This window comes from Convolutriloba macropyga, chromosome 9 (genome assembly GCF_964194025.1).
Source record: "Convolutriloba macropyga chromosome 9, txConMacr16.3, whole genome shotgun sequence".
Taxonomy (NCBI): domain Eukaryota; kingdom Metazoa; phylum Xenacoelomorpha; order Acoela; family Convolutidae; genus Convolutriloba; species Convolutriloba macropyga.
This window is the reverse complement of record NC_134476.1, coordinates 61,123,208-61,148,445: the sequence shown is the minus strand read 5'-3', so window position 1 is coordinate 61,148,445 and position 25,238 is coordinate 61,123,208. Positions and strand designations below refer to the sequence as shown.

At 40.9% G+C, this 25,238-nt stretch overlaps 1 protein-coding gene across 1 annotated transcript in view; it reads right to left on the bottom strand.

The window, feature by feature from the left end:
* Positions 1–21,373, bottom strand: part of LOC142346284 (uncharacterized) — an 84,966-nt gene extending 63,593 nt beyond the window's left edge. Inside the window, exons 1-2 of the mRNA XM_075398798.1 lie at positions 21,260–21,373; positions 20,251–20,320 (exon numbers count right to left, since the gene is read on the bottom strand). Coding sequence (XP_075254913.1) covers positions 20,251–20,320; positions 21,260–21,373 — 184 coding nt within the window. The remainder of the gene's footprint in view (positions 1–20,250; positions 20,321–21,259) is intronic.
* Between the last annotated feature and the right edge of the window lie 3,865 nt (positions 21,374–25,238).

Genomic DNA, 25,238 nt, shown 5'->3' with positions numbered 1-25,238 from the left:
AAAGCCGGCGCAACCAACAGGTAGCCCTTCTTCCCAAAATCTAAGCAACCAAATGCGATAGCCAAGCCAACCAAATTAATAATTATGGCCTGCGGCAAAAAATTAGTGGAGTGAGAGCGCAAAAATCAAAAGTACAGGCAAACACATAAGTTGATGAAAGCTCAGGCAAAAAACCGAAGAGAAAAAGGCTCCAACATGACGCAAAAAAAGACCAGCCTGAATGGGTTGAACAAACTAGAAGACCCTCCAGCCAGCACAGCGGCTCCAAATCTAGTTCAGGTGTCCTCATTTTTTCCTCGGCTGAGGTGAAAACCTAAAAAAGAAAAACGTCAACTTAACAGAATAGCAGTAAAATTTAACGTGCACAAATAGTGCATGATTACTCACCCTCAACAACCAAAAACACATCAGGGCAAAAGCAAAGCTCAATAAACCCAAACCTAATCCCTGTGCCGAGGAGCGAATGTAACAAAAAATGTTAAGTAAAACAGAGTAAAACCAAAAGGTGGCCCTCCTTCCCAAAATCTGAGCAACCTATGGAAGAGCAATCTCAGCAATGTAAAAATGATGGCCTGCTTGAAAAGAATGGTGGAGTAGGACAGCGCAAACAACGCTATAAAACCCACTCCAAAGAAAATGCTGGCAAACATATGGGCTAATCAAAGCCCAGGCAAAAATCCAAAGGAAAAACAGCACAATAAAGAAGCACAAAAAGACGAACCTCATAAGGTTGAAGAAGGCTAAACTAACACCTCAGGCCTGCTTCAAAAGAGCAGGGGAGGCTAATAGCGCTTAAACCGGAATAAAACGCCACTCAACAGAAAATGCACGCAAAGACATGGGCTAATCAAAGCCCAGGCGAAAGTCCCAAAAAAGGCACAAAGAAGGAGCATAAAGAAGACCAAACTAACCGCATTGAAGAAGCCATAAGACCCTCCAGCAGTCGTCAGAACATTAAAAGAAAAATTGATCGAATGCACCCTAAGGCAATGGCACATTAATAGAAGAAAAATTGAACGAAGTTACTCCACATCCTCCGCTGACGTCAATACATAATAAGAAAAAATATGAACACAAAAGAACTGCGTCAAAATTCAACATGGAGAAATCGTGCCTGATGAATCTCCTTGACCGAGCAAAAGCACACCAGAGCAAACACAAAACACCAAAACCTAATCCCTGTGCCTAAGAGCACAGGAGAATGAAAAATTTAAGTAAAGCCTGCGCAGTCAAAATCTAGACGTCCTTTCCAAAATCTCAGCAACCAAATGGAAGACCAAAGCCAAGCAAGGTAAAATTTTTGGCCTGCTGCAAAAAAAGTATGGGCGGGGATAGCGCAATAAGCGCTATAGAAGCCACTCCAAAGAAAGTGCATTCAAACAAATGGGCTAATCAAAGCCCAGGCGAAAAACCTAAGGGAAATGGCACGAAAAACACACAAAAAGAAAAACCTCATAGAGTTGAAGGAGCCATAAAACCCTCAAGCCAGCAGTTCCACTCCAGAGCTAGGTCGGATGTCCTTTCGTTGTCCTCCGCTCTCGTGAGCAACCAAAAAATTAACAAAATGAAAACAACAAAATAGCAAGAAAAGATAACAATCAAAAATCGTGCGTATTTATCCCCAAAGTTGGGCAAAATACAGTAGGACAAAAGCAAAGCTCAAAAAATCAAAACCTAATATTTGTACCGAGCAAATAAGAGCACAGAGAGCAAAAAAAATTACGCACAACTGGCACAATCAAAAGAAGAGCCATCCCATCCAAAAGCTAATCAACCAATTGTACGAGCAAAGCCAAGCAAACTAACACTTATGGTGCGCTTCAAAAGAGCGCGGGAGGGGAATAATGCAAAAAAGCGCAAGAAAACCTCAGTCCATAGAAATTGCACGCAAACACATGGGTTAATCAAAAGGCCAGGCGAAAACCCTAAAAGAAAAGGGCAGAACAAGGGCAGAAAAGGGCATATATTCATCTACATTGATGAAGTCAGAAGACCCTCCAGCCAGCACCACTACTCCAGATCCACGTCGGGTGTCCTCTTGTTGTCTCCGGCAGTCGTCAGAACATTAACAAAAGAAAAATTGAGCGACGGCACCCCAAGTCAATGGCACGTCATTAAAAGAAAAAATGAACGAAGGCACTCCACTTCCTCAGCTGATGTGATAACCTAAAAAAGATAAAAATTGAACACAACAGAACAGCATCAAAATTCAACAGGCAAAAATCGTTCCTGATGATTCTCCCTAACTAAGCAAAAGCACACCAGAGAAAAATCCAAAAAACCAAAACTAAACTCTGTGCCTATGTGCGCTGGAAAAAAAATAATTTAAGTAAAGCCGGCGCAGTCAACAAGTAGCCTTCCCTTCCGAAATCTAAGCAACCAAATGCAAGACCAAAGCCAAGCGAAGTAAAACTTTTGGCCTGCTGCAAAAAAGTATTGGCTAGGATAGCGCATTAAGCGCAATAAAACCCATTACAAAAAAAGTGCATTCAAACAAATGGGCTAATGAAAACTTAGGCGAAAAGCCAAAGGGAAGATGTTACAATACAGATGCAAAAAAAGAGCAATCGGAAATGTTTGACGAAGCCAGAAGTTCTTCCAGCCAGCACTGCCACTCCAGAAGAGGTCGAATGTCCTCTTTTTGTCCTGGGTTGTCGTCAAAAATCAAGAAATGAAAAAGTGAACACAACGGAATAACAGTAAACAAAAAGATGCAAAACACTGCATGCTTATCACCACATAGAGCAAAAGCACACCAGGGCAAAAACAGAGCCCAAAAACAAAAAAAACGTATGCCTGTGCTGACCTAAGGCCACATGAAACACAAAAAGGTTACGCAAAACTGGCACAGTCAAAAGGAAAGCCCTCGTATCCAGAAACCTAGCCACCAAATGCAAGAGCAAAGCCAAGAAAACTAACACCTATGGCCTGCTTCAAAAGAGCAGGGAAGGGTAATAGCTCAAAAAGCGCAATAAAAGCTCACTCCACAGAAAATGCACGCAAACACATGGGCTAATCAAAGCCCCGGCAAAAATCCTAAAGAAAAAGGCACAAACAAGGCGCATAATGAAGGCCAACCTAACCGGATTGAAGAAGCCAGAAGACCCTGCAGCTAGTACCACTATTCCAGATCCAGGTCGGGTGTCTTCTTGTTGTCTCCAAAAGTCGTCAGAACATTAACAAAAGAAAAATTGAGCGAAGGCACCCCAAGGCAGTAGCACGTTAATAAACGAAAAAGTGAACAAGGCAGTCCACATCCTCCGCTGACGTCAAAACCTAAAAAGGAAAAAAGTGAACACAACAGAACAGCATCAAACTTCAACATGCAGAAATCGTGCCTGATGACTCTCCCTCAACGGGCAAAAGCACACCAGAGCAAAATCCAAAAACCCAAAACTTAATCCCAACGCCTAATGGATCAGGAGAACAAAAAGTTTAAGTAAAGCCGTCGCAGTCAAAAGGTAGCCGTCCTTTCCAAAATCTCAGCAGACGAATGCAAGAGCAAAGCCAAGCAAACTAACACCTATGGCCTGCTTCAAAAGAGCAGGGAAGGGTAATAGCTCAAAAAGCGCAATAAAAGCTCACTCCACAGAAAATGCACGCAAACACATGGGCTAATCAAAGCCCCGGCAAAAATCCTAAAGAAAAAGGCACAAACAAGGCGCATAATGAAGGCCAACCTAACCGGATTGAAGAAGCCAGAAGAACCTGCAGCTAGTACCACTATTCCAGATCCAGGTCGGGTGTCTTCTTGTTGTCTCCAAAAGTCGTCAGAACATTAACAAAAGAAAAATTGAGCGAAGGCACCCCAAGGCAGTGGCACGTTAATAAACGAAAAAGTGAACAAGGCAGTCCACATCCTCCGCTGACGTCAAAACCTAAAAAAGAAAAAAGTGAACACAACAGAACAGCATCAAACTTCAACATGCAGAAATCGTGCCTGATGACTCTCCCTCAACGGGCAAAAGCACACCAGAGCAAAATCCAAAAACCCAAAACTTAATCCCAACGCCTAATGGATCAGGAGAACAAAAAGTTTAAGTAAAGCCGTCGCAGTCAAAAGGTAGCCGTCCTTTCCAAAATCTCAGCAGACGAATGCAAGAGCAAAGCCAAGCAAACTAACACCTATGGCCTGCTTCAAAAGAGCAGGGAAGGGTAATAGCTCAAAAAGCGCAATAAAAGCCCACTCCACAGAAAATGCACGCCAACACATGGGCTAATCAAAGCCCAGGCAAAAATCCTAAAGAAAAAGGCACAAACAAGGCGCGTAAAGAAGACCAAACTAACCGGAATGAAGAAGCCAGAAGACCCTCCAGCCAGTACCACTATTCCAGATCCAGGTCGGGTGTCCTCTCGCAGTCTCCTGCAGTCGTCAGAACATTAAAAAGAAAAATTGAGGGAAGGTACCCCAAGGCACTGTCACGTTAACAAATGAAAGATTTAACGAAGGCACTCCACTTCCTCCGCTGGCGTCAAAACCTAAAAAAGAAAAAAAATGAACACCACAAAACAGCATCAAAATTCAATATGCAGAAATCGTGCCTGATGACTCTCCCTCTCCAAACAAAAGCACACCAGAGCAAAATCCAAAAAACCAAAACCTAATCCCTGTGCCTAAGGGTGCAGGAGAATAAAAAATTTAAGTAAAGATGGCGCAGTCAAAAGGTAGCTGTCCTTTCCAAAATCTCAGCAACAAAATGCAAGACCAAAGCCAAGCAAAGTAAAATTTTTGGCCTGCAGCAAAAATTATTGGCTGTGACAGCGCAATAGGCGCTATAAAACCCACTTCAAAAAAGTGCACTCAAACACATGGGCAAATCAAAACCCAGCCGAACAATTTAAGGGAAAATGGCACAGTAAAGACGCACAAAAAGACAAATCGCAATTGTTTGACGAAGCCAGAAGACCTTCCAGCCAGCATTGCCACTCCAGAGGAGGTCGAATGACCTCTCTTTGTCCTGGGTTGTCTCAGAAATCTTCCCCCACACCGAGCAAACGCACACCAGGGCAAAAACCCAAGAAGCCAAAACCTAATCCCTGTGCCTAAGGCCGCAGGGAAACAAAATTGCTAAGTAAAGCCGGCGCAACCAAAAGGTAGCCCTCCTTCCCAAAATTTATGCAAACAAAAGCGAGAGCAAAGCCAACCAAAGTAAAAAATTATGGTCTGCGGCAAAGGAGTAGTGAGGTGATAGCGCAAAAAGCGAAAGTATAGGCAGACACATGGGTTGATCAATGCCCAGGCAAAAACCACAGAGAAAACGGCACAAACAAAACGCACAAAAAGACCAACATCACCGGATTGAACAAACCAGAGGACCCTCCAGCCAGCACCGCGACTCCAAATCTAGGTCGGGTGTCCTCTTGTTTTCCTCGGCTGTGTTGAAAACCTAAAAAAGAAAAAAATGAAATTAACAGAATAGCAGTAAAATTCAACATGCACAAACCGTGCCTGATTACTTCCCCTCAACCACCAAAAGCACATCAGGGCAAAACCAAAGCCCAGTAAACCAAAACTTAATCCCTGAGTCGAGGAGTGCATGGGAAACAAAATGTTAAGTAAAACCGGGGCAGCCAAAAGGTGGCCCTCCTTGCCAAAATCTGAGCAACAAAACGCAAGAGCAATCCCAGCAAAGTAAAAATGATGGCCTGCTGCAAAAGAATTGTGGATTAGGATATCGCAAACAACGCTATAAAACCCACTCCAAAGAAAATGCTGGCAAACATACGGGCTAATTAAAGCCCAGGCAAAAATCCAAAGGGAAAACAGCACAATAAAGACGCACAAAAAGACGAACCCCATAGGGTTGAAGAAGCCAGAAGACCCTCAAGCCAGCACTTCCACCCAAGAGCTAAGTCCGATGTCCTCTCCTTGTCCACGGCTCTCGTGAGCAACCAAAAAATTAAAAAAGTGAATACAACAAAATAGCAACAAAATATAACGCGCAAAAATATTGCGTACTTATCCCCCACACCAGACAAAAATACAGTAGGTCAAAAGCAAAGCTCAAAAAATCAAAACCTAATGTTTGTGCCGAGCAAATAAGAGCACAAAAAATATTACGTAAAACTGGCACAGTCAAAAGGAGAGCCATTCCATCCAAAAGCTAATCAACAAATTTCAAGAGCAAAGCCAAGCAGACTAACACCTATGGCCTGCTTCAAAAATGCAGGGGAGGGTAATAACGCAAAAACCGCAATAAAACGCCACAAAAAAAACAATAAAGACACACAAAATTACCAACATCATAGGGTTGAAGAAGCCAGAAGACCCTCAACCAGCCTTTCCACTCCAGAGCTAGGTTAGATGTCCTCTCGTTGTCCTCGGTTCTCGTGATCAAACAAAAAATTGAAAAAGAGGAATATAACAAAATAGCAACAAATGATAACATGCAAAAATAATGCGTACTTATCCCCCATGCCGGGCGAAAAACTGTAAAACAAAAGCAAAGCTCAAAATATCAAAACCTATTTTGGTGCCGAGCCAATAAAAGCACAGAGAACAAAAAGAATACGCACAGTCAAAAGGAGAGCCGTCCCATCCAAAAGGTAATCACCCAAATTCAAGAGCAAAGCCAAGCAAACTAACACCTATGGCCTTCTTCAAAAAAGCAGGCGAGGGGGGATAGCGCAAAAAGCGCAAGAAAACAACACTCCATAGAAAATGCACGCAAAGACATGGGCTAATCAAAGCCCAGGCGAAAACCTTACAAAAAGGCACAAACAAGGCACATAAAGAAGACCAGATAACCGGATTGAAGATGCAGAAGACCCTCCAACCAGCACCACTACTCCAAATCCAGGTCGTGTGTCCTCTCGTTGTTTCCGGCAGTCATCAGAACATTAACAAAAAAAATTGAGGGAAGGCACCTCAAGGCAATGGCACGTTAATAAAAGAAAAATGAACAAAGGCACTCAACTTCCTCCGCTGACGTCAAAACTTAAAAAAGAAGCAAATTGAGCACCACAGGACAGCATCAAAATTTAACATGCAGAAATCGTGCCTCATGACTCTCCCTCACCGAGCAAAGGCACACCAGAGCAAAATCCAAAAAACCAAAACCTAATCCCTGTGCCTAAGGGTGCAGGAGAATAAGAATATTACGTATGGCCGGCGCAGTCAAAAGGTAGCCGTCCTTTCCAAAATCTCAGCAACCAAATCTAAGACCAAAGCCAAGCAAAAAAAGAAATTTTGGCCTGCCGCAAAAATTATTGGCGGGGATAGCGCTATAAGCACTATAAAACCCAATCCAAAAAAGTGCCTTCAATCACATGGGCTAATCAAAACCCAAGCGAAAAGGTTAAGGGAACTAAAGACACAGTAAAGACACACAAAAAGACAAATCGCAACTGTGTGACGAAGCCAGAAGACCTTCGAGCCAGCATTGCCACTCCAGAGGAGGTCTAATGTACTCTTTTTGTTCTGGGTTGTCGCAGAAGTCAAGGAATGTCAAAGTGAACACAACGGAATGTCAGTAAACAATAAGATGCAATACAGGTCATGCTTACCTCTACAAAGAGCAAGAGCACACCAGGGCAAAAACAGAGCCCATAATCAAAAAAACTTTGCCTGTGCCGACCTAAGGCCACAGGGAACACAAAAGGTTACGCAAAACTGGCACAGTCAAAATGAGAGCCCTCGCATCCAGAAACCAAGCAACCAAATTCAAGAGCAAAGCCAAGAAAACTAACACCTATGGCCTGCTTCAAAAAGTAGTGGAGGGGAATACTACAAAATAAGCCATAAAACCCCACACCAAAAAAATGGCAGGAAAACACATGGTTTAGTCAAAGCCCAGACTACTTTTCCAAGAGAAAAAAGCACAAAAAACGCACAAAAAGATCAACCCCAACGATTTGAAGGAGCCAGAAGACCTTCCAGCTAGCACTGCCCCTCCAGAGCCAGTTCGGGTGTCCTCTTTTTGTATTCGGCCCTCGGGAGAACCCAAAAAAGGAAAAAAACTGAAAACAACAGAGCAGCAGCAAAGTGTAATATAGAAAAATATTGCAAGCTTAAGCTTCACACCAGGCGAGAGCACACTAGGTCAAAGCAAAGCCCAATAAAACCAAACCTAATGCCTGTGCCAACCACCTAAGGGCGCTGGGAACAATGAAAAATATTTTGTAAAACTGGCAAAGTCAAAATGAGTGCCGTCTCACTAAAAATCTATGCAATCGAAAGCAATAGCAAGCCAAGCAAGGCAACACCTTTGGCCTTCTAATAAAGAATAGTGGAGTGGGATAGCGCCACAAGCGCTATAATCTCCACTCCATAGAAAATGCAGGCAGTAAAATGGGTTTTTCAAAGACCGGGCGAAAGTCCTAAGAGAAAAAGGCACAAAAAAGACGCGAAAGAGAGCAACCTCCCAGGGTTAAACAAGCCAGAAGACCCTCCAGCCGGCACCGCTACTCCAGATCCTGGTTGTGTGTCCTACCTTTGTCCTCGGCTGACGTCAAAACCTAACCAAGAAAAACGTGAACATAACAGAATAGCAGCAATTTCAATTTGCACAAATAGTGCCTGATTACTCCCCCCTACCCAGCAAAAGCACATCAGGGCAAAAGCAAAGCCCAATAAACCAAAACCTACGCAGTATAAAACCCTCTCCAAAAAATTTTGTGCAAACACATGGGCCTACCAAAGCCAGTCAAAAATGCTGAGAGAAAATGGCAAAAGGAAATCGAACAAAGAGACCAACCTCAACAGGTTGAAGAAGCGAGACGACCTTACAGTCAGTAGTACCACGCCTATGGCACGTTAATAAAAGAAAAATTGAACGAAAGCACTCCACATCCTCCGCTGACGTCAAAACCTAAAAAAGATAAAAAAAAAAGTGAACACAACAGAGCATCATCAAAACTCAACGTGCAGAAGTCGTGCCTGATGACTCTCCCTCACCGAGCAAAAGCACACCAGAGCAAAATCCGAAAACCTAAAACTTAATCCCTGTACCCAAGGGCGCAGAGAATAAAAAAAAATTGTGATCTTAGATCAAAAACCTCAGCAAGGAAAGGCAAGAGCAAAGCCAAGGAAAAAAATGACATATATAACCTGCACCAAGCAACTTTTGGAGAAGGATAGCACAAAAACGCTAGAAAATCCCACTTTTAAGAAAATGCAGACAAACTCGTGAGTTAAGCTGAGCGAATCGGGTGTCCTCTCGTTGTCCTCGGCTGTCGTGAGCAACCAAAAAATTTTAAAAAATTGAATATTACAGAACAGCAAGAGGATATCATGCAAAACAAGTGCATGCTTATCCCCCACACCGAACAAAAATAAAACAGAGCAAAAGCATAACCCAAAAAACCTAAACCTAAAATCTGTTCCGAGCATACAAGGGCCCAGAGAGCAACCAAATTTTACGTAAACCTGGAATTGTCAAAAGGAGAGCCATCCCATCCAAACGTTAAGCAACGAAGTGCAAGAGCCAAGCCAAGCAAACTAAAACCTAAAGCCTGCTTCAAAAAGTAGCGGAGGGGAAAGAAGAAGAAGTGCTATAAAACACCACTTCTAAGAAAGTGCAGGCAATCACATGAGCTAAACAAAGCCCAGGTGAAAATCCTTAGAGAAAAAGGCACCAACAAGACGCAAAAAGAAGGACAACCTCACCAGATTGAAGAAACCAGAAGACTCTCCAGCCACCACCGCCACTCCAGATCCAGTTCGGGTGTCCTCTGTTTGTCCTCGGCTGACGTCAAAATCCAAGAAAAAAAAAGTGAACACTACAGAACAGCGTCAAATTTCAACATACACAAATAGTGCCTGATTACTCTCCTTCACCGAGAAAAAGCACACAAGAGCAAAATCCAAAAAACCAAAACATAATCCATGTGCCTATGGGCGCAAGAGAATAAAAAAAACTAAGTAAAACCGGCGCACCGAAAAGGTAGCCGTCCTTTCCAAAATCTCAGCAACCAAATGCAAGACCAAAGCCAAGCAAAGTAAAATTTTTGGCCTGCTGCAAAAAAAATATTGGAGGGAGAAATCGCAATAAGCGCTATGAAACCCACTCCACAAAAATTGCAGGCAAACACACGGGCTAATCAAAGCCAATGCTAAAATCCTTAGGGAAAACCGCACAAACAAGACGCATAAAGAAGACCAACCTCAACAAGTTGAAGAAGCCAGAAGACCCTACAGCCGGCACTGCGACTCCAGAGCCAGGTCGTTTGTCCTCTTGTTATCCTCGGCTGTCGTGAGCAACCAAAAAATTGAAAAGTTTATACAACAGAACAGCAGCTATAGATAACATGTAAAATTACTGCATATTTATCCCCCACATCGAGCAAAATTTGTTCCGAACACATAAGGGCCCAAAGAACCAAAAAATGTTACGTAAACCTGGAATTGTCAAAAGGAGAGCCATCCCATCCAATTGCTAAGCAACCAATTGCAAGAGCGAAGCCAAGCAAAAAAACACTGCTTCAAAGAGTAGTGGAGGGGAATAGAACAAAAGGCGCTATAAAACCCCACTCCTAACAAAGTGCAGGCAAACACACAAGCTAATCAAAGTCCCGGCGAAAATCCTCAGAGAGAAAAAGGCACAAACAAGACGCGCAAAGAAGACCAACCTCAACGGGTTGAAGAAACTAGAAGACCCTCCAGCCTGCACTGACACTCCAGAGCCAGGTCGGTTTTCCTCTCGATGTCCTCGGCTGTCGTGAGAAACCAAAAAAATGAAAAAAAAATCGAAAACAACAGAATAGCAACATGGGATAATATGGAAAAAAATGCAAGCTTAACCTCATCACAAAGCGAAATCACACCAGGGTGAAACAAAGCCACAAAAAATCAGACCCTAATGCCTGTGCTGAGCACCCAAGTGCGCTGGTAACATTAAAAACTTTTCGTGGAATTGGCACAGTCAAAGACAGAATCCTCGCATCCAGAAACTTAGCAGCTCAATACAATAGCAAAGCCAAGCACAAGCAAAACAACATCTCTGACCTGAAAAATAGTAGTGGAGGGGGACAACGTAAAAAGCGCTATGAGACACCACCAAAGCTCCAGCAAATTTTCTAAGAATAAATGGCACATAAAAACGCAAAAAAACCTCAACGGGTTGAAGAAGACAGAAGACACTCCAGCCATAACCGCCACTCCAGAGCCAGGTCGGGTGTCATCTTTTTGTTGTCCGCTGTCGTCACAAAAAAAAGAGAAAAATTGAAAAGAACAGTATAGCTGCAAAATAGTGCGTGATTCCTCCTCATACGGAGCGAAAGCACATTACGGCAGAATAGAGCGCAGGCATATACATGGTCTAGGCAAAGTCCAGGGAAAATACCTATGAGAAAATTGGACGAAGAATTAGCAAAAATACCAATCTCGCCAAGTTAAGGAAGCCAGACCCCTCCAGCAAGCCCGCAGCCACGGGTTAAAGTTTGACGTCTTTTTTTTCCTCGGCAGTCGCCAGAACCTTAAGAAAAGAAATAGGTGAACACAGCACAACAGCAGCAAAAAAAGCATGCAAAAATGCTCTGAAAACCAACTAGTTGAAGAAGCAAGAAGACCATCCAAGCCGTCTCCCCGCTCCAGATTCAGGCCTTGGGGCCTCTATTTGTCCTCGCCTGTCGCTTAAAACTAAAAGGAAAAAAACTGAACACAACAGGACATTAAAAACAAACAAAAAAATTAATGCATGAATTTCGCCATTATGAGCCAAAGCACACCAGCGCAAAAACAAAACCCAAACTACCAAACCTAATGTTTGTGCTGAGCACCCAGGGCCCAGGGCACAAAAAACGTAACGTAAATCGGGCACAGCTGAAACATGTGTTCTTAGAACAAAAACCTCAGCAAGGAAAGGCAAGAGCAAAGCCAAGGAAAAAATGACATATATAACCTGCACCAAGCAACTTTTGGAGAAGGATAGCACAAAAAGCGCTAGATAATCCCACTTGTGAGAAAATGCAGACAAACTCGTGAGTTAGGCTGAGGCCAGGCAAAATTCCTAAAAGATAAAAAGTTCCAAAAACGCCAAAAGGGATCAACCTCACCGGGTTTAACAAACCAGAAGACCTTGCATTCAGCCCGCCGCTCCAAATTCCAGTTGGATGCCCTCTCTTCCTCTCTTCATCCTTGGCTGTAAAAACAGTGCATGAATTCTACCAACATCAAGCAAAAAAAGTCCATGAAAATCTAACGCCTGTGCTTAGCATCTAAGAGCGCAGTTGAAAAAAAACGTTAGAAAATCCGCCGCAATCAAAATGAGAGCCCTGTCACCAAAAATCTAAACAATTAAAGGCAAGAAAAAAAGCCAAGCAACACCTATGGTCGCCAAAACATTTAAACAAAAGAACAAGCTAACAGAACAGCAGCAAAAACAAATATGCAAAAAATGTCCCTGATTACACGATTACTACCACACGAGGCGGAAGGACATCAATGCAAAAAGGAAAACACAAAAATCAAAACCTAATGCCAGTGCCGAGCATCTAAGGGCAAAGTTGAACCCAAATTTCAAGAAAACCGGCTCAGTCAACAGAAGATCCCTTCCATTCATAAATTAGTCAACCAAAAGTAAGGGCAAATCCAAGCTGAGTGACACACTTGGCCATCACCGAAAGACTAGTGGAGTGGGATAGTGCAAAAGGCTATATAAACCCAATCCTCTTAAAGTGCAGGCAAACAAGTGTGCTAAGCAGAGCCCAGGCAAAACACCTATGAGAAAAGGACAAAAAAACAAGACACCAAAAGGACCAATCTCTCCGAGTTTCAGAATACAGAAGACCCTGCAGCACACCCGCCGCTCCAGATTCAAGTTGGAAGTCCTCTCTTTTTCCTCGGCTGTCGCGAGAACCAAAAAAATATGAACACGACAGAAGAGCAGCAAAAACAAAACATGCAAAAATAGCGCTCGAATTTCCACCACACCGAGCAAATGCACAACAGGGCAAAAAAAGCTCAAAAACCAAAATTTAATGCCTGTGCCGAGCAATTCAGGGTGCACTTGAACAAAATGAAATGTTAAATAAAATGACAGTACTGCCACACAAAATCTAAGCAACTAAACACAAGAGCAAAGGCAAGCAAAACAACACCTATGGCCTGAGCCAAAAAACTAGTGGAGTGAGAAAAGGTAAAAAGTTTTATAAAACCCTATTCCGAAGCAAGTGCAGGCAAACATGGGGCTAAGCAAAAGTCACCTATGGCCGCAACAAACGACCCGCACCTATTGCTCCCACCACACCAAGCTAAAGCACAGCAGAGCAAAATTAAAGCCCAAAAAAACCAAAACTCTAATGCCTGTGCCGAGCACTTAAGGTCACCGGTGAACAGAAAAACGTTTAAATAAACCGGCTCAGTCAAAATGAGAGCCATGTCGCCCAAAATCTAAGCAACTAAAGGCAATGTTCAAATCCAACTAGCAAGGTCAAATCCAAGCAAAGTGATACACATGGCCCAAGCCAAAACAGTAGTGGAGGGGGATAGGTCAAAAAACGCTACATAGCCCCACTCCTATATGAGTCCAGGCAACAAGTGGGCTAAGCATAGCCCAGGCAAAACACCTACGAGAAAAGGATTTAAAAAGACGCCAAAAGGACAACCTCACCGGGTTTCAGGAAACAGAAGAACCTGCAGCCAACTCGCCGCTTCAGATTCCAGTTGGATGACCTCTCTTCTTCCTCGGCTGTCGTCAGAACCAAAATAATATAAACACGACAGAACAGCAGCAAAAACAAAACATGCAAAAAAAGAGAACGAATTCCCGCCACACCGAGCAAATGAACAAAATGGCAAAAACAAAAATCAAAAGAACCAAAACCTAATGCCTGTGCCGAGCACCTAAGTGCAGAGTTTAACAAAAAAAAACTAAAAAAAATCCGGAACAATTGAATTAAGAGACCAGTCACCCAAAATCTAAGCCACTAAAGGCAAGAGCAAAGGCAAGCAAAACAACACCTATGGCTTGCGCCAGAAGACTAGTGGAGTGAGAAAAAGTAAAAAGTTTTATAAAATCCTATTCCTGAGCAAGTGCAGGCAAGCACGTGGGGTATACAAAAAACGCCTATGACTGCACCAAAAGATTCGCACCTATGGCCCACACCACACCGAGCTAAAGCATACCAGAGCAAAAATAAAGCCCAAAGAAACCAAAACCTGATGCCTGTGCCGAGCACCTAAGGTCAGTGGTGAACAAAAATCGTTTAAAAAACCGGCATAGACAAAATGAGAGCCATGCCTACCAAAATATAAGCAACTAAAGGCACTGAAAAATATAAGCAAAGCAACACCTATGGCCTAATCCAAAAGACTCGAGGAGTGACATAGCGCAAAAAAAACAACAAAACCTCATTCCTAAGCCAGTGCAAGCAAACAAGTGGGCTTATTAAAGAAACAGTAATGGCCCGCATCAAAAGACTATTGCAAGGTGATAGTCCAAAAAGGGCAATAAAACCCCACACCTATAAAAATGCAGGCAAACAAGTGGAGTAAGCAGAACACGAGCAGAACTCCTAAGAGTAAAAACGGCAAAAAAGATGTCAAAAAAGAAAAGACTCAGCCCGCACCACAGCAAGCTAAAGCACACCAGAGCAAAATTAAAGCCCAAAAAACCAGAATCTCATGCCTCTGCCGAGCACCTCAGGTCACTGCTGGACAAAAACGTTTAAAAAATGGTCAAAAAACAAGCAAGAATAGAGCACGAATTCCCGCCACCGAGCAAATTATTAAATGGGCAAAACAAAACTCAAAAGAACCAAAACCTAATGTCTGTGCCGAGCACCTAAATGCACAGTTGAAAAAAAAACGGTAAAAAACAAAAAAACCGGCGCAGTTAAAAAGAGAGCCATGCCGTCCAAAATCTAAGCAACTAAAGGAAATGACAAATGTAAGCAAAGCAACACCTATAACTTGCGCCAAAAAACCAGTGAAGTAAGATAGCTCAAAAAGTATTTACAAACCTCATCCCTAAGCAAGGGCAGGAAAACAAGTGGGCTAAGCATTGTTTTGGCAAAACTCCTAAAAGAAAAAGGCACAAAAAACGCCAAAAGAACAATTTTAGCGGATTGAAGAGGTCAAGGGATTCTCCAGCTAGCCCCGCCGCTCCGGCGGATTGAGTTCGGGTTTCTCACTTTGCCCACGACTGTTGTCAGCACCTATACACAGAAAAAATTGAAAACAACAGAACAGCAGCGAAAACAAACATGCAAAAAAAGTGCAGGAGGGCATGATTACTTCCACACAGAGCAAACGCAAAACAAAGCAAAAACAAAGCACAAAAAAATTAGAAACTAATGCCTGTGCCGAGCACCTAAGCGCGTAGGAGAACCAAAAAAAACTTTAAATAACCGGCGCAGTCAAAAAGAGATCCCTCCCATCGATAACCCAAGCAAACATATACAAGGACAAATGCAAGCAATGACACCTATGGCCCGCACCAAAACACTGGTGCAGGGTGATAGAACAAAAAGCAAGCGCAATAAAACCCCACTTCTATTAAAGTGCAAGCAAACAAGTGGGCTAAGCAGAGCCCAGGCAAATTTCCTAATAGACACAACGGCAAAAAACGTCTAAAGGACCAAGCTCAACGGGTTGAAGAAATCAGAAGACCCTGCACCCAACCGGCCGCTCCATATTCCAGTTGGATCTCCTTTTTTTATTCGGCTGTCATCTGAACCTAAAAATGTGAACACGACAGGAGATCAGCAAAAATAGTCATGGGAAAACAGTGCACGAACTCTCCTCACACCGAGCAAGAGCACACCAAGTCATAAACAAAGTCCAAAATTCAACAGCTACAGCTTCTGCCGTGCACAAAAGAGTTACGTAAAACCTGCAAATCAAAAGCAGAGCCATCCCACTCAAGAACTAAGCAATCAAAATTGAGAGCAAATCAAAGCAAACCAACGCCTATGACTCGCACAAAAAGACTAGTGGAGTGTGATAGCGCAATCAGTGCTGTACAGCTCAACTTCTATGAATATGCAGGCAAACATTTGAGCTAATCGAAGCCCAGACAAAATTACTAAGAAAAAAAAACGCACAAAAAAACTCCAAAAGACCAAACTCCCTGAGTTGAAGAAGCCAGAAGACCCTCCCGCCAAAACTGCCCCCCGTTCTGGGCCGGGTTTGCAAAAAAAAACAACTAAAGGCAACCACAAAGGCAAGCCAGTTAACACATATGGCTTGCTGCAAAAGACTATTGGAGTGAGATACATCAAAAAATACTAAAAAAACCCTTCCTAAGCAGGTGCAGGCAAACATGTGAGCTAAGCAATGTAGCACCTATGACACGCAACACAAGACCAGCACCTATGCCCGCACCACACCGAGAGAAAGCACACCAAAGCAAAAAAGAAAGCCCTAAAAAATCAAAACCTAAGGCCTGTGCATATTAACTTAGGGCGCAATTAAACAGAAAAACGTTAAAAAAAACCGGCACAGTCAAAATGAGAGCCCTGCCAGCTAAAATTTAAGAAAACTAAAGACAAGCAAAGCAACATCTTTGGCCTTTGTAAAAAGACTAGTGAGAAAACGCAAAAACTAATAAAAAAACCATTCCTAAGCAAGTGCAACAAACAAGCGGGCTAAGCATAGCTCAGAAAGTTTTCCTAAGTAAACAATGCACACAAAAAACGCCAAAAAGACTAACCTTAGCGAGTTGAAGAGGCCAGAAGGTTCTTCAGCTAGCCCGCCGCTCCAGATAGAGTTTGGGTGTCCTCACTTCGTCCCGGACTGTCGTCAGCACCTAAAAAATAAAAACTGAACACAACAGAACAGCAGCAAAAACAATCAGCCACGAGAATTGTGCATGATAGCATAATTACTCCAACACAGAGCTAAAGCACAACAGAGCAAAGGCAAAGCACCAAAAATCAAAACCTAAAGCAAGTGCCGAGCACCTGAGTGCGCAGGTGAACAAAAAAGATTTAAATAAACTGGCACAGTCAAAGGAGATCCCTCTCACCGATAACCAAAGCAAACAAATCCAAGGGCAAATCCAAGCAGAGTAACACCTATGGCCCGCACCAAAAGACTAGTTCAGGGTGATAGCACAACAGGCGCAATAAAACCCCACTCCTATGAAAGCGCAGGCAAACAAGTGGGCTAAGCAGAGCCCATCCAAATATCCTAAGAGAAAGAAACCGCAAACAAAGACGCCAAAAAGAAACAGACTCAACGGGTGGAAGAAACCAGAAGACCTTGCAGCCAGCCTGCAGCTGCAGATTCCAGTTGGATGTCCTCTCTTTTTCCTCGGATGTTAGAACCTAAAAAATGTGAACACAACAGAACCACGGCGAAAACGATCATCGAAAAGCAGTGAGTGAGTTCCCCTCACATCGAGCGAGAGCACACCAGGGCAAAAAACATAGCCCAAAAATTGACACCTAAAGTTTGTGCCGTGCAACTAAGGGGGCAGGGAACAAAAACGTTACTTTAAACCGGCAAGACACAAGCAGGGCCCTCCTACCCAAAAACTAAGCAAACAAATGCAAGAGCAAATCCAAGCAAAGTAACACCTATGGCCTGCGCCAAAAGTCTAGTGGAGTGGGATAGCGCAAAAACCACTATAAAACCCCATTCCTAAGAAAGCGTAAGCAATCACGTGGGCTAAGCAGAACCCAGACAAAATTCCTAAGAGAAAAAGGCTTAAAAAAGACCAACCTCAGCGCATTGAAGAACCCACAAAATTCTCCAGCTAGCGCTACCCCTCCAGATCAATTTCGGGTGTCCTCACTTTGTCCTCGGCTGTCATCAAAACCTAAAAAAGAAAAAGTGAACACAACATAAGAGCAGCAAAAAACAAACATTGAAAAATTGCGATTGATGACTTGATTACTCGCACAACGAGCGAAAGCACACCAGGGCAAAAGCAAAGCACGAGAAACCAAAACTAATACCTGTGCCGACAGTATTTTGCTTAATGTGCTCATCTTTTTTCTAGAAAACGAACTTTGAGCCTTATGATTACCAACCCAATAACATTGCCAACGCAAAAAAATACTCCTTAGCTTTCATCCAGAAACTTCTTCTTTTCGGTTTCGGTCTAAAATTTAACAAACCCCGAAATCGAAGATTGCATGGGTGATCACTGTGCCACAATTATCCGTTGAAGCCAGAGAACGCACTTTTTATTCATGTTAGCGTCTTTGTGGAAATGCCGTGGGTTCAAAAAAAACTAAAGAAAAACCCGATTTTGTTTACTTTATTTCCTATTTGGTATGTACTGCACAACCTGTATGGATTACCTTTCTCATATTTTATTCGGCAATCTCCTCCACTCTTTTTCACTAGTAAAACTGTCGAGTCAAGACAGAAAAGTGGTCGATCACTGAAATTTAGATCAAAGCAAGAGATCGAAAACTTGTTCACCCTAACATTCGCTATAGTCATATGTATTGTCAACATCGCTGTTTTTACTTGGAGTTATAAAGCCAGGTGACAACAGTAGTTAACCATTGTTTCGTATTCTCCTGAATATCTGCAGTTCCAAATGTTGCACTGGAAGGAAAACTGCTGGCGGGGTTAAAGCCAGGGCAGACCCTTTTCCAAGTTTGCCAGGATAGTAGCAGATGTATCGTGAATATCATATCAAGGTATGATTTTGGACTTCAGGAATGACATAACCTTGCTCTCTGCCACTTATTTGCTCGTCGTACTCGGACGCTGTTGCAATTGTAGCATGCTTTGGAATGTGGCAACCCAGGAAAAACCAAAAAATGAGTTGCTGCATAAATGGTCGCATTCATCCAGAGTTATATCATCCAGAAAACCTCAAGGATACTGTATGATTCTGAATTTTAATTAGGCTGCCTATCACGGGAAAACAATAGCCCACAAATCTCACAATACCAAAAGGTTTAGTTAGGTGTGGTCCGTCTTCTTTTTAACAAAATATTTCCCCTACTTTGCTCCTGGTTGTTGACAAGTGTTGATAGTAAACACACTTTAAGTAAAATTTAACAATTATAACTAAATCACAATTTAAAAAACAGGCATCAAAAAAATGCAAAATTGTAACAAAATAACATATCTGTTACTTTAACTAAGTCTAACACAAGCACCCAAAAATTGGGATCAATAATACCTAACTGGACTTATCCCTAAGCTAACAACCGACTGATGAATCACAGTTTAAATTCGAAGGTTAGATTAAAATCAAATTTTTTCAACTAAAGCCGATGTTAGCGAGTACCAGCAGGTTCTACGTTGCAACAAGCTATCGGAAGAATGTATTCAACTCCTATTCAATTTTAAAAAAAATTTGATAAAATATCTCTGTGAAATGCACTAAGATCCGTAATTTGCTATAAATGTTTCATCAATTTCCGTTGTTTACTAATGATTTTCAATCGCTCTTGTCGGGCAGAATTGGAAATATGGTTCTCTTACTTAAATTGTGCACTTGATAGAAAAGGATGGCTTGCTTCCCTTTTGCAGCGAATTTGATGATAAAATTCTTCTCACAATAACAATCCATTTGCTATCATTTGCTATCTTTTATGGTTAAATCTCTACAAAATTTCAACTGAAATTTTCTTTAAATTTTTAACAGTGGAAAATTTTAATTTTTTTACAGTGGAGTGCCCGTACACTATAAGATGGGAAATGAACCCCTAATGACAAAAACCCCTATTATAATCTTGAATTTCGGTCGTGATAGTTTGTTTGGTTTTGATAGTTTCATATCAAGTCAAGTGGGCCGCTAAGCCGTGGCCTTGGCTGGCGAGGCATGACCAAACGCGCTAAATGCGCAGCTCGTTAAAACTCAAATTGGGGTTTATTTCAAATCTAAAATTAAGTTGGTTTTTTAGTTAGTTTTTTCATGAAACCAGAGAAGTTTGTACTGAAATTACAGGGTTGCAGTTTTCTAATATCAAGCATAAGAATCCGACAAATTCAATGACAAAAATTCTAATAAAATTCATTGAGGTCAATAGAACGAAAATCGGTGTAGATATTCTTGATCGTTGACCCTATGAACAAAATTTTTGTATTGAACATGAGCAAATGAAAAGATGTAGCTTTACAGTTTTGATGGATTTTCTTATTTTCCGAATAAAACAATGCATTTTTATTAACTTCAACAAGGAAACCAATGTAATATCAATTTTCACTGCTCAAAAATACTCTGGACAGTTTCCTCTTTCCTATGTGCGTCTATTCACTAAGTCATTTAAAAATGAACTTAACAAAGAAGTCAATTATTTCAGTTTTGCTTTTTTTAACCTTCGCTGTCAAATATCGACTGAGGAAAGAGCTTTTAGAAAGTTACAAAAAGTGGAGAAATTCCAATTCTACAGACTAACTCTTTAAAAGTCTTTCGTCACACGTCCCATCATATTCGCTTGGAATTGTTGCCCTCCCGCGTCTTATTAGCTGTTATCCAGATTGTTTCCGGCGTTTCTGAATTAAAAAAAAAACAAACATGGCGCCTGGGCGAAAAAAAATAATTTGCTAACTTGCTTCTATAACCGCTCCAAAGTTGACCCAATAAAAATGGAAAGAAATTAGTTATTGGTGTTCCAATGCTATGATAGATTCCATTTGCTGTGCTCAAATTTCCTGTTGTTCTGACGGTAGTGTAGCCATAACAACATAATCCTAATGTTACCGGTAAAGTGGCCGTAAAATACGTTGAAAAAAAAACGAATGTGAAAATCAACCAATCAAGTATCTTACAACTTTTCATAGCTACAAGAGGAAAGTTCATTTGTTTGTTCAATTCTTCAATTTTTGTAGGCGAGGAACTCAAAATACCGGTGATCGAGTTTCTTACCCGTGATCAAAAAAACTTAGCAGAAAATGATTATGGAAACTTAGCAGAAAATGTTCATTTCTATGGCAGTATGTCCTTTGTTTTATTTTATGAGAACTAGTGAGTCCACTTGTTAAAGTCATTCACAGTGTAATAATTAATAAACGTAAAAAAAGTGTTGCGCAATGAAATTGTGATGAAGAGGCGCTTTCAACAAATCCCCACCCATGTGTTCTCACCTTCCCATCTACCAATATGGGTTATACAGTAGCGTGAATCATTCTGCTACTAAATAGAGTGCTATTAGTGTAACAAACCAATTGTTGTATCACCTAACTCCTCCGTACACTGCTTAGTGAATTAGAACTTAGAGCACTCCAACCTAATATCTCCAGAATGGCGCCCTCCAGAAGGTATGCTGCTGTTGCACCAAAGCTCTGATGAATTAGCGACTGTTATTTTGATATACCACAAGCTGGGTTATTACATTCGCTCCATCAGGCATTTCAATGTCACTAAAATTTAAGTTCACTTCTTCAGTAGTTAGCCACTTTGCATACCGGGTGGTGAAACCTCACGCGATTCTTAGCAAGACCAGAATCTAGATCAATCAAGTCAAGTGAGGACCGCTTGTACTGTTTGTGTTTTCCCAATTCCACAAAACAAGTTCTCATTTGCACACTCAAAGCAAGGCCAAATGAGTACAGCAAATTGTCACGTTGTTACAATTAAAAACGCATGTAAAATCGCTGAAAGGCGCTGAATTTTCACAGTTTTAGCGCAGAAACGTCGTATAAAAATGCGCTGAAAGGTGCTGAAGTGTGCTGAACCTTTGGAAAAAATTATCTGAAATACGCTGAGACTTGTAAGAGCTGTAAGAAAAACGCTCAATCGAGTATAATCATCACAAAGAGATGAGCCATCTGATCTTTTCAAAGTGCTGAATTGTTGTAAGAAATGCATTGAAAGGCGCTGAACATTTGAGGCGGATGCGCTGAAACTTTGTAAGACATTCGCTGAAAAGTTGCTAAAAGTTATGCAGAAAACGTGCTGAAATTTTAAAGTTACAAAAAAATTGATTTCAGCAAAAAAAATGCGCTGAAATCGTGCTGAAATCTTGACTCGGAAGAATTGTGTGCACAAAAATTAGAGATTAGTTTAAAATGGCAACTGACATTAAAAAAAACGAGAAGCTAATGCTGGTAACTGAGCAAAGCAACAATTTAAGCACCCACGTGACTCTAGCGCCAGATTGCATAAGTTAATGATATAAGTTTTTGATGACACTCCGTACAGAATTTGGATAGCCTGACTAGTGATCGGTCATTAGTACATATAATATATTCAGGGACCATTTCTGAGTCTGATGAATTCCGAGCCTGTAAAAACTGAGTCGGATCAAGATCGGGGTTCACAAGCAGTTGAGAGGTACCGAACTTTGGTTCTAGTAGTGATCAAGCGTGAGAAAAACTTAGAAGTACTCTACCTGACCATAAGGTCAATTGAACAATGCCAGCCAAAACACAAACAAAATCATCCCAAAAATATGAGAAATTAAAACAATCAAACAAACTAAACAAAAATATACTCATTGCTAAAACTCTTGAAGCTTTTACCCCTAAGGCAAAATTTGATCCCTTTAAATATACCTATTTCCAAAATATGCTCAAAAACACTTTTTGTTTCTGAAATCGGTCCAGCATTACATCTGCAAGACCTGAAAAAATTCTTTGGCACTTGAAGATCGATTAACTCAAAATTGACAGCAAAAATTAAAAAGAAATGAAATCAATTGCAAAATTTAATGAAATGCTGCTGAAACTCGTGATATTAATATGTTCAAAATCATTTCTGTTTCTCTAAGGGCTATTCAGTAACCCAATTCCAAGCCTTAAAAAATTCATTGGCTCAAAGATCGATAGACAATAAGTTTTAGAAAAAATTTCAAATTTGAAAAAATAGAAATTCTTTCCATTTAAATGGTGAAAACCATTCAATTTCCCCATAGCAACTATTTAATGAAAAACTATCAAAGCCTGGATGAGGTTATTTGGCTACTGAGGCAAGAAAAACTGAATAAAAGACAAATATTATGCAAAAAACTTGAAAAAAATTGAAAATTTTAACAAAAATTTTCTGTAATCCGAAAGGTTAAATTGTTGAAACCAAATCCATTGAAAATAACAACCATGCAGGAACTTTTTATGAAACCGTGGAATAAATTTTCTGGCACTTGGTAATTGACAAATATCAGAAATCGACAAAAACTTTAGGAAAGCTTAAAAAGTTGCAGATTTTGTCAAATTGCTACTACAAACTATAGAGTGCCCTATTACTTGAAAGGAGAATCCCTGGCCCCTGGAGCTGGAAATATACAAAAATGAAAAAAAAAATTCAAAAAACTTGAAAAAATTGCAAAAATCAGTATCACTTAAAAACTTGAATCAGTATCAGCGTGTTTGTGTTTGCAGTACCAAATCATATAGCTCATAAAATGATCATAGCAAGTCATTTTGTCTCGCAAAAAGCCTTCATCAAGTTTTAAAAACTTCAACCTAAGCTAATTAAACAAAAAACTCAAAAAAATCACACAAAAAACATGAAAAATTGAACCATTTTGAGCCCAAAAATTCCTAAATATGAACTTTTCACCTTAAATTAAGGCAATCCCAGCAACTGCACCCCTCTAAGCACTTGAAGGACTACTAGAGCCAACTTTGGGCTCTAATGAAACTTAATGTCCCGTTTTGAAAGATCAAAGTCATTGAAAAATGTGTGAACACATCTTAAAAAGAAACAGCGCCCCATTTAAATTCAAATTCTTTGAATTGTAAAAAAAACCCATGCCCGTAAGAGCTGCCTTGGCGTTACCAACTAAAACTCTTCTCGCAAAACTCATTTGCTCTTTATAAGGAATATTACATGGATGCATGGTAGCGGCAAATACACTTGACCACACTGGCCATTCAATTGGATTACAGTTGAAAGAACTCATTTGGTAGTTGACTGCTTCTACTCGGTATGTCGTGCATTAAGTTTTCTTGACCGTGGTTTAATCTGTAACGCCCTCTACTTCATTGTCATGGCTTGCATGGCCACCCCCAATCAAATGTTGCTTCTGGGTAAGTGTTCCCGTGTCCATTTTTGAACGTTCCATTTGTGACTGTAGCTTTCTTTTGTATCTTGCTGTCTGGTGAAGTCAAGAGGATACTTGACTGCCTCTTGTTTTTCTGCATTTGAATAGGAATCAACTCAAACAAAAGCAGATCTAGCTCAGGCACGTTTTTCAGATCTAGCTCAAATTTTAGCTACAGCTGAAATTGCTTGTTCATCTCTTGCTGAAATTCCTTTTCATGTTTCAAACGAAGCTTTGACGACTAATTCTTCTCAAATGCAGCAAGTTTCTCATCTCTTCTTGGACAGCATGCTTGAGGTTTTTGATCCACCGCCTTTGCTTTCATTATCTTTCCCTATTGACTGACGGAGAGTTTATATCCGTTGCAACTGTTTTACAATGGTTCTTCTTGATTGATTGAACAAATGGGTTCAATTTGTTAATATGTCATAGTTCTTAGTCCCCGGATGTATATGGTAAGCAGACGGCGATTAGTTTGCAGAATACTTTTTTTGTTTTAAAATTTCTAATCAAATTCAAATTACTTAGTTGTTCAGGGAGCTGTTGAAATCGGTTGTCGGTCTCTTGTTTTTGCTGATAGACTGCTTTGAACTTGCTGGAGAATTTTTTTCCACTTTTTTGCAGCTTTTGTGCATTTATGTTGCAGCTGCTCACAACATATTTTAATTTGATTTTCCAGGTTGCTGCAATTTTGTGATCGATTCACTTTGTTTCATAAGTTAAGCAGCAGTTCGATCCTTGAATGATTGTTTTGTCTACAAAGAGACAACTTATTAATTTTCTTGATAAATTGCCAAGCAGTTTTAATTCCACTGACAAAGCCTTAGGACCAAAGGTAACGGCTGCTCTCCCAATCATTGGTCACTAGGAACGCTACACCACCCAGTTTGTTTCAGCGGTTCCAAATCTGTCCTGGTTTTTTGTATATGTAGTTGGATTTTATAGCTATACGTCCGCTATATGATTACCGTTGAATTACATTTTTGTTTTGTGACTGTTTACTAATTTTACTTTTTCAATATGAATTTGGACTGGGTGTGCTGCAGATCACACAATACGTGATTTCTTCATGTAGACCAGTTCAATCAGATAGCGAAGAAAATCAAAAACAAAGATATATGACCTGCTTATGCAAAAATATCTAAACTTAAAACTTAAGTTGGGTATAAACAGAAAATGAACAATAAAAATCAACTAATACGAAATAGTTTTCCACTCTCAGTTTTAATGCTGGTATATTTTTCCTGCTATGAAAGCTTTGCGAAATCACCTGCAACAACATATGATGTTCAACTAGAGGGGGTTGCATAACGTACATATTGATAAATTAATCTAAAAGTATCATTAATGTTTGCAAATAGAGTGTCTGATTGCAACAGTGACTGCAACTTCCGTGCCTTAAC